The sequence below is a fragment of the Oryctolagus cuniculus genome, chromosome 13 (genome assembly GCF_964237555.1).
Source record: "Oryctolagus cuniculus chromosome 13, mOryCun1.1, whole genome shotgun sequence".
In the NCBI taxonomy this organism is placed as follows: Eukaryota; Metazoa; Chordata; class Mammalia; order Lagomorpha; family Leporidae; genus Oryctolagus; species Oryctolagus cuniculus.
Genome location: NC_091444.1, coordinates 105,022,417 through 105,032,416, shown reverse-complemented (window position 1 = coordinate 105,032,416; position 10,000 = coordinate 105,022,417). Strand labels below are relative to the sequence as shown.

The 10,000-nt window shown below is 48.9% G+C and overlaps 1 protein-coding gene across 8 annotated transcripts in view; it reads right to left on the bottom strand.

Annotated features, from left to right (window-relative positions):
- ARHGAP21 (Rho GTPase activating protein 21) overlaps positions 1 to 10,000 on the bottom strand; it is a 154,244-nt gene that overhangs the window by 20,142 nt on the left and 124,102 nt on the right. For all 8 annotated transcript variants that reach the window (XR_011381744.1, XR_007909763.2, XM_051820955.2 and 5 more), the window contains 4 exons: positions 7,541 to 7,699; positions 7,298 to 7,400; positions 3,503 to 3,539; positions 751 to 876 (listed from right to left, as the gene is read on the bottom strand). Coding sequence is in view for 6 of the 8 variants with exons in the window: in XM_051820955.2 (XP_051676915.2) it covers positions 751 to 876; positions 3,503 to 3,539; positions 7,298 to 7,400; positions 7,541 to 7,699 (425 nt within the window). In the remaining 2 variants the exon portion in view is untranslated. The remainder of the gene's footprint in view (positions 1 to 750; positions 877 to 3,502; positions 3,540 to 7,297; positions 7,401 to 7,540; positions 7,700 to 10,000) is intronic.

Sequence of the window (10,000 nt, the reverse complement as noted above, 5' to 3'; positions counted from 1 at the left end):
GAAACCCCAACTTGAATTTAACTGGGAAGGTAAGATAAACAAAGTAATTCCAATAAGGCAAATATTGCAAAATGTATTAAAAATGCCAAGGGAACAGGACATAAGAAAAAAAAAAGGTCAGAAAAACCTTCTGAGTGAGAGTAAGACTTAGAGAGACAAGTGCAGGAGCATGCAGATGATAAAAGGAGTTCCCCAAAGAAATGTCTAATAATGAATTAACAAAGGTGATCAAATTTACAAGGCTAAGCGACACTAAACACATCCAAGGAGGACTTCTTAAAAATTTTAACTCTTCTGGCAGTGTTAAAAAGCTCTCACACATAAGCTGTTCAATTGCTACAAGGAAGCTGTATGGCAAAAATGCTACTGCATTTGAATCTACGTAGGGAAGCACAGATTGTGGGACTGCTCTGTGAGCAGACTTACTAGTGTTCCTAACGAGCGGGCAGGAGAAGTAGGCTAGTGGTTACGGCGCCTGCCTCTCACCATCAGAGGGCCTGCGCGCAACACCCGGCCCTGGCTCCCGACTACAGCTTCCTGCGGACCCTGGGAGCCAGCGGTCAGTTCTTCTGGTTGGGTCCCTGCCTCGTTCTCTCTTTCTCTAGCTCTCAAATAATAATAGCTAAGAGTTTCCCAGTTTTCCTTGATGTAGCCAAAGACTATGTTCAGTCCTCAGCCTAGACCTCTCGTGGTCTTAGGTGCAGACACCAGGCCGCCCTCTGACGCTCGCGGGGCCCAGCCCAGCCCTACCTTGCCCTTATCGGTGACGAGGGGCCGGAAGTGGAGCCACCCTTCCTTGGCGGCATCACTGAAAACCTCTGAGGAGGAGTCCTTCCGAGATCCGGAGTCTTCCGATGACTTCTGGCTGTCTGTGATCTACAGAAAAGGCCAAGAAACCAGGAGAATGTCAGCCTCTTCCTTTATAAATATTTGCACACTGAAATTCCTTTGCTGAGAAAGTCTAAAGTTCCAAGTGAAAAACCCTGACTTTATCACTTACTTTAGACAAAAATGTCCAGTCTTATTAAAAAAACGTGAATTGACTGCCATCATTCTTTAAAGCATTTTATTTGGAAGGTAGTAACAGACCAACAGTGAGAGAGAGTTTCAGTGTGCTGGTTCACTCCCTAAATGCCTACAGCGGACGGGGCTGGGCCACGGCAAAGCCAGGAGCCTGGAGTTCAGGGTGGGCGGCAGCACCCACGCACTGGAGTCATTACCTGCTGCTTCCACGTGTGCATCAGCAGAGAGCTGGACGCAAACCCAGGCACTCCGATGTAGCACGCCAGTGTCCCAGGCGGTGGTTTAACCTGCTGTATACTGTCGCACCTCCCCCTTTTGCAAAAGTCATCCGAAGGCATTTTTAGTCACTAGAAAGACAACTGAAGTAGTGTTTTCCCTGCTCTCTTGAGCACGCATTTTAATGAACAAAGGTGAATGATGTTTTAAAGAGATGGTGGGGCTGGTGCCGTGGCTCACTTGGCTAATCCTCCGCCTGCGGCACCAGCATCTCATATGGGCGCCAGTTCTAGTCCTGGCTGCCCCTCTTCCAGTCCAGATCTCTGCTGTGGCCAGGGAGTGCAGTGGAGGATGGCCCAAGTGCTTGGGCCCTGCACCTGCGTGGGAGACCAGGAGGAAGCACCTGGCTTCTGTCTTCGGATCGGCGCAGCATCAGCTGTGGCAGCCATTTGGGGGGTGAACCAACAGAAGGAAGACCTTTCTCTCTCTCTCTCTCTCACTGTCTATAACTACCTGTCAAATAAATAAATAAATTAAATAAGTAAGTAAAGAGAGGGTAATGTTGTGTGCCACCGAAGGCCGGGGGCAGCGAGATGCAGCCGTCATGGCCGAGTAGCAGCTCTGCGGCGGTGCCGAGGCTGGGCCTCGCTGCAAAAATGCCGTGTGCATGAAATCTGCAGGGGGGCTCTCAGGAGCTACCCGTGAAAGGCCCGAGGAAAGCAGCGTCCAGGGAGAATGCGAGCCAGTGAGGGCACACTGACGGCGATCGTTTTACACGCCCACCGTTCACTGTGAGTTCAGGGTCTGGTCGGCCATGGACGCAGGGACAGAGCCGGGAAGGGGCAAATCGGGGGAGCAGAATGATCTGACCACGGTGTGAAGGTCCCCCTGGCTGCCGTGTGCGGAAAGGGCTCTAAAGGGCCAAGCATGAAAGCAGGGGTCAGGGGAGCAGCTGAGGGATGCTGGTGGCGTGGACTGAAGAAGCCTACGTGGCGGCGGAGAGAAGTGTGCAGACTTAGCATGTGTGCATACAGTGGGGACGGGACCCGATGGGGCAGCAGGAGAGAGAAACGAGGCACGTGAGTGGATGGAAGCCGACACAGTGAGGTGGGGGAAACCAAGGGACAGTGAGGTGGGGGGATCCAGGTCTGGTGTCTGCGCAAACTCCAGTTGCTCCTTAACTGCCAAAAAAGACAGGCCACATCGGCAGCACAGGGGTTGCAGCCAGAAGTGTGGGCTCTGGGAGGCCTCTGCATGAGATCAGAGTGGGAAAGAACAAGCGCTAGGAACAAGCGCTGGCCGTCCCAGCAGTGTAGACACACTGGCTAGAGAGCAGAGCCATCAAAGGCCAGAGCAGAAAAGAACGCCGAGAGAGAAGCAGCGTACCAAAGTGTTCCAGGAAGGTGGGAGACTTGGGGGGATCCCACTGCAAGGTCAGAGGAGGTAAAACCCACGGTCACCATTAGTTCTGGAGTCTGGAAGTCCCTAGCAACTCTGGCATGAGCTGTGTGGCCATTCTGATGTGTGTGGGTGGGCAGGACGAGTGGAACCTACAAGCAAACTTGCACAACATCTTGCTGTAAGAGGGGAGCTTTAAGATAGGGGCGGTGGCTTCTAAGGAGGCACTTGTGCAGGGAGGAGGGGCCTCAGGGAGCGCCTGGAAAAGGCACCAAGAAACTGCACACGCGGCACCAACGGAGTCTTTGCAGCCAAAACAAAGTTCCCCTTTAAGACCCCATTTGGGGTGCCGCCTGTGTGATGGCGAATGGGACCCTGGAAGTGCCGCCCGCACGACAGAGAATTAGGCTGTGGAAGTGCTGCCGTGGGGTGGACGAGGAGCGCCGAGGGAGAAGGTGGGCGGGGACAGAGCCCACAGAGGCACTGGGGTTGGACGCGGCTCCGGCCGAGCGCGTGGGGCTGAGTGACGGTGAGCGACCGCGGAGCCGGTGAACAGGGCGATTCCTGTGTGGCGGGTCCTGCTGCTCCAGCGAGGGACTGCAGCCAGGGCAGAGGCGAGGAGGGCGGCAGGAACGAAATCAACACAGGGCAGCCAACGTGCCCCCGAATACCGAACGACTGCTGGGCAGTTAGGGTTTTGGCCTTGAATGTGTACTTCAAGCTAATTAAGAAAAATGCGTCAAAGCACACGTGGGACCAACATTCCGAAAGCACTGGTGCAGGAAAGATCGGTTTAAATAGCAAACGCCTGCGCGCTGGCGGGCAGAAATCCTTCTCTGGGTGCTTTATGGTACTGACTACCAACCTTGATGGCCTTCAGGCTACACACGTGCTTAAAAGACCTGTTGGAAAAGAAGTACATAAACATTTGTCATCAGTCAAAAAGCACCTCGAAGATAGAAACATGATTTATTATAATTAACCTTTCCTTCATACGCTGACATTTAATCATCACCATGAGAGATGTTCACAGTTCAACGTGAGAATGATGGTTTCTTTTATGCATTTTTTATTTTACATGATTTTATTTATTTCAAAGAAAGAGACATAGAAACAGAATGACTGGTTCATTCCCCAAATGCACACTACAGCGGGGGCTGGGCCAGGCCCAAGTCAGAGCCCAACTCTCAATCCAGGTCTCCCATGCGGTGGCAGGGACCCAAGTACTTGAGCCGTCACCTGCTGCCTCCCACGCTACACATCAGCAGGAAGCTGAAGTCACAAGTGCAACTGGGATTCGAGCCCTGGCCCTCGGATATGGGAAACCAGAGTAGCAAGTGGAGTCTAACCGCTACACCCAAGACCCACCCTCCAATACTTAAACTTTGAATTTTCAGTCATAAGAAGCTTTCTTAGTTGCCCTGGTAAATTAAAGATCTTTTTGCCTATCGTGTGAGATTTTCTTTTCTTTTAGATCGAAGAATGAACTACTGAGGCTCAATTCTAGGCTTCCTGTTACTGGTTAACCGCAATTGTAGTGCTGGCTAAAGGATCCCCACAATGCTCATTAGGATCCGAAGCAGGGGCCAGAAACAGCGCCAGAGAGCAGCGCACCTGCACTCGGCCGGCAGGTGGAGCCCCTGAGCCACACATGGCACAGGGACCAGTCCCCGTCCTCTCCGTCCCCTCCGCCCCCTCCACACACAAGCTCTGAGAACTCCTGCAACAGGCAAGACCTAGGGCTTCTGAAGACAACTTCAATCAGTTACAGTCTTCAGAACCATGTAATGTTTATCAGGGGATGAGGCTGCTTTATTCTCAAACTGTATTTATGCAACTTAGAATTTCAAGATGTGACTCCCCATGTCCAGCAGCATTGGCAGTCACCAACTGAACCACAACCCAAAGGATAAAGACAGATGGGACACGGGAAAAGAGGGCGCATGAGACGCACGGCCCGAGCAAAACCACCAGGCCTGTTCTCCGGGATCACAAAGCCCTTGCTCCCCTGTTGGCACCCACAGGAACAGGCAGGAGGGCAGGGTGGCCCGGTGTGCACCTGCTGTAGGGTGATGGAGACTCTGAGACGTGGGGGTGGACGACCAGCTCACAAACCAACTTCCTGCCAGCTTGGGCCCCCGCCCTGGGCACACTTCACACAACCTCCTTGAGCTGCCAGTCCAGGAAGAACTGCTTTTATGAGGGCTTATTTTACTTGTTCATAGAGAGAGATCTTCCATACACTGGTTCACTCCCCAAATGCCTGCGATAGCCAGGGCTGGGCCAGGCCAAAACGAAGAGCCTGGAACTCCATCCGGGTCTCCCACATTAATGGTAGGGCCCCAAGTCCTTGGGCCATCCACTTCTGTTTCCTTCTCAGGTGCATTCGCAGGGAGCTAGATCAGAAGTGGAGCAGCCAGGACTCCAACTGGCGTTCCAATATGGATACCCGTGTCACTGCACCACAATGCTGGCCCCCAAGAATAACTAATTTTATAGAACAATAAATAATCAGAACCTTCAGGAGATCTTAAAGATATAAAAAACTTTCTTGACAGAAGGTTCAATATCGTAAACATTATTAATATTCTCTAAGTTGAATTATAAATTAAACATTGTGTAATGAAAATATACATAAGGACTCAAGAAATGGAAAACCTGCATTTGAGCCATAAGATAATGATGGGTAATAGCCACCAGACAAGAAAAGAATTATAATACCACTAGAACTCCTGGGAGCTGGTGTACACGGGCAGAGGAGTCCCAGATAAAACTCACGACCTAGAACAGAATAGTATGTCACGAACAGGTTGTATCGGAGGGAAGGAGTGCCACGCAACAGGTGCTGTGGCGACAGGAGAGACTGGACCACATGAGCTGGCGCTCTGCCTCACTAATGAGAATAGATCAGTTCCAGATGAAATCCAAGTTGTAGGTATACCAAAAAGAAGACCATGCACATTTGAGAAGTAAATATGGAAGAATTTTGTTTTAATTCTGGACAGGCTTTTTAGTATGATTCAAAAATCCAATGACCATAATCAAACAACAAATATGACCACAGAAAAGTTTTAAACATTTTTTGCCTGATTTTTTAAAAAATGGAAAAATGTTTTTATTTGAAAGGCCAAGTGACAGAAAGAAAGGGAAAGATAGAGAAAGTCATCTCCTATCCACGGGTTTTCCCAAAATGCCTGTGACAGCTGAGACTGCAACCAGGAGCTCCATCCAGGTCTCTCAGGTGGATGGCAAGGACCCAAGTACTTGAGCCATCACCTGCTGCCTCCTAGGTCTGAATTAGTAAGAAGCTGGGTCAGAGGCAGAGATGGGACTCCATCCCAAGCCCTCAGATATGGGATGCGGGCTCCACTGTGCCATAACAGCTGCCCAGAAACGAAAAATATTGCTTGGGGAAACACTTGCAACATTTATCAGAGTAATAGTTTCCTTGACATAAGAGCACACAGAAGAAAAACCAGTAGGGAATGGGCAGAAAAAATGAAAAGGCAATTCACAGAAAAAGGAATATAAATATCTCAGATACGAAATGATGTTCAGGGGCCGGCGACGTTGCACAGAGAGGGTTAAAGCCCTGGCCTGAAGCACCAGCATCCTATATGGGCACCAGTACAAGTCCTGGCTGCTCCACTTCCCATCCAGCTCTCTGCTGTGGCCTGGGATAGCAGTGGAAGATGGTCCAAGTCCTTGGGCCCCTGCACCCACGTGGAAGACCCGGCAGAAGCTCCTGGCTCCTGGCTTCAGATTGGCGCAGCTCTGGCCATTGCAGCCATCTGGGGAGTGAACCAGCAGGTGGAAGACCTGTCTCTCTGTCTCTACTTCTCTCTAACTCTTTCAAAAAAATTAAATAAATCTTAAAAAAAAAAAAAAGAAATGATGTTCAACTGATAAGCAAGTTTCAAATTGCAACTGTAATAGGACACCATTAGATCCACCTAGAAAACCAAAGGTGAGAGGAACAGCAGAGACCTGCACACTGCTGGTGCAAATCTGATCTCGCATTGTCTTTGTGGGCAGTATCTAACAATAGATATTCATATAAAGAATACACACACCCATTGATGTAACCGTCCTGTGTTCAAGTCACTCACACATGTGCCAAATGAAGTGTGCACAAATATAGTCAATGATGTATTGTGGCAGCATAGACTACATGTCTACTAATATGATATAAAATATTGGTTAATGTATTATGGTGCAACTATTCAATGGGAAATGAAACAATCATGAAATAGAATCTCTAAAATCTGTGCACATACCATCAATCATTTGTTTATGAAAATACTCATACACATATATTTATATAAAAGCGTGTGGGTAGGTCATGGGCATACGTGATTCTATGCATAGGTTCACTCTGGAATTAGACGCAAACAGTAACAAGGGTATGTCAGAGTGGAACTGAGTAACTGGGACTGAGTATTGGATATATTAGTACCATGTCTGTGTATGACCTGACTGTTGAAATTTTTTTAAGGTTTAATTGAGTATGTTACCAAGTAACTTTGATTTTATTTACTTGCATTTCTAATTTTACAAAGTTATAAAATACAAGCCACTAAAATCAGTACTTATGTGTTTGAGTTGTGCTGAGTGTCTACTCCTACACCAAGAGGAGGCGCTCGCTACACCCGAGACTCACAATTGGGCATCTTCTCGGTAGTCATCCAGGCCCTCATCGTACGATTTGGATCTTTCTGTCTTTGAGGTGGGCTGGGCATCCAGGCTGGGGGGTCCAATGGAGTCTGCAATTGAAAGCCAACATTTAGACACTGGTGGAGTCTGTTTCCGGATTCTGTTACTGGTGACAAGATCCATGTGCCTGCTGTTCTCAGTGGGAAGCTGAGAGCGAGGGGCCATTTGCAGGACCACTCTCGAAACCTACCATGGTCGTGTGAAAGTTGCCTTCGAATTAAAGGAGCTGAGGTTGTGAGGCTGGGAGGGACAGTGGCTCTACAGGGGACTTGAGAGGTAGAGGCTGAGATGACAGCAGAAGCGGAGATGTGTGCGATGTCATGGTCAATGCTAGGGCTGGTGGGTTCATCTACAAGGAAAGAGGAAAAAGAGTATCAATGTTAAGTAGCCTAATTGCTAACTTTGGTGATTCAACACTTGCCCACCAGAGCTCCAATGCTCTGCTAAAAAAAAATCTACTTACACAGCTGGAGTCATTCCTAATAGTTCTGAGAAGACGGTTTACTCCTTCAACTGATTACCAGGCCAGAGTTTATGGATATTCAGACCCTACAACCATGCAACCAGAGCGATACTCATACACCGCCCTAAGGGAATTAATATTACAGGTTATCATTTCAGGAAACTCACGAGGGTGATTTGGGAGAAGCCCCACACAAGGTCCTCTTCCATTGCTGTAGAAAATCAAAGTCCAGGCGACAGCTGCCAGAGGAAGCTAGGTACCTGTCTCCTGGTACGTCTGTGCAAATCAGCAACAGGTGTCTTCCTCCCTCGGCAGAGGGTGAGCCTCCCCAATGAGCAGAGGTGCTGGGCACCTTTGTGGACACGTCACTACCCCAGGGCCAGGAATCTGAAGCTCCTCACAAGCCTGCTTTGTCACTCACACACGTGCACGCAGGAGGACAGCAGCCACGTCAGTGGTGCTTACTCAGTGCTAGCACCACGCTGAAGACATTCCATGTACTATTTCACTTAAGACTTGTAGACTGCTGAGAAATAGTATTTTCAGATGCAGAAACCCAGAAAGGTAAGTCACTCGTGTACAGCTGCGAACCCTGCAGGATGGGATTCGAACCCAGACAGTGATGCCACAGGTCCTGCGCTCTAAGTATACCTCATATTGGTTTTCCCCCTGGTGAATAACAGCTCTGTGCAAAATTCACTTGAATAATAGTTCTGTGCAAAATTCACTTTTGGGGGTAGGTGCTGTGGCGTAGTGGATAAAGCTGCTGCCTGCAATGCCAGCATCCCATATGCGTGCTGGTTCATGTCCCAGCTCACCGCTCATGGCCTGGGAAAAGCAGAAGATGGGCCAAGTGCCTGGGCCCCTGCGACCCATGTGGGAGACCCAGGACCTGGCCATTGTGGTCATCTGGGGAGTGAACCAGCAGATGAAAGAACCCTCTCTCTCTCTAACTCTTTTAAATGAATAAACAAACCTTTAAAAAAAAAACTTTGTTATACAAACATCAGTGGTTTTTAGGCTACAGAATGTACTTTAACAGGAAGCCAGCAATATAATTCTTAAGATTAAATACCCTAGGATGAACCCTTTCAAGATTATAATAATTTTAAAACATTAAATTACTTTAACTTTGATCAAATTCCAAGAATGCTTTAAAGATCAACATTTTAGCCAAGAAGCCTAATAAAACCACAAAATTAGGCCGGCGCCGCGGCTCACTAGGCTAATCCTCCGCCTAGCGGCGCCGGCACACCGGGTTCTAGTCCCGGTCGGGGCGCCGGATTCTGTCCCGGTTGCCCCTCTTCCAGGCCAGCTCTCTGCTGTGGCCAGGGAGTGCAGTGGAGGATGGCCCAGGTGCTTGGGCCCTGCACCCCATGGGAGACCAGGAGAAGTACCTGGCTCCTGCCATCGGATCAGCATGGTGCGCCGGCCGCAGCGGCCATTGGAGGGTGAACCAACGGCAAAGGAAGACCTTTCTCTCTGTCTCTCTCTCTCACTGTCCACTCTGCCTGTCAAAAAAAAAATTTAAATAAAAAAAAAAACCCACAAAATTATAATATTTCAATTTCATGCTAAAAATCAGTAAATTCTATCTTAATTTTTTTTACAATTTTGTTAAAACCAAATCTTTGTAGCTTAAGAGACAACATCTTGAAACTTTCTCTACAAACAGGTTTTACTAGGTATACGACTGTCTACTATCACGTGGTTACGAGAAGGCAACAACCTTTTCCTCAAAAGCAAGGAGATACTGAGATATTTTAATGAAAACAGTGAGATTTCGCCAAAGCATGCAGTATTACAACACTCAGCAGCACGGATATCCCCCACAGACTGCACCACCTCTTGGCAGGTGACAGCCGGCTGCGGTCAGCAGGTCTGAGGAGCCCACGGTCCACACATCTGTAAGGACCGGTCAGTCCGGGAAGGGTGGGAGAGCACTGGCCCTTAGACGCTATCTGGCTGGTGCCACACTAACAGGCTCACGAGATTTCTGAAGCAAGGACATTCATGAGAATGGTGCAGATGAGACGCACTGCACAAAATCCACAGAGAACAGATATAAAGGATTTTTCAGAAGTGATACGATGGGGGCTGGCACTGTGGCACAGCTGGTGAAACCATGGCCTGCATCACCGGCATCCACGTGGGCACCAGTCAGGTCCCAGCTGTTCCCTTTTCCAA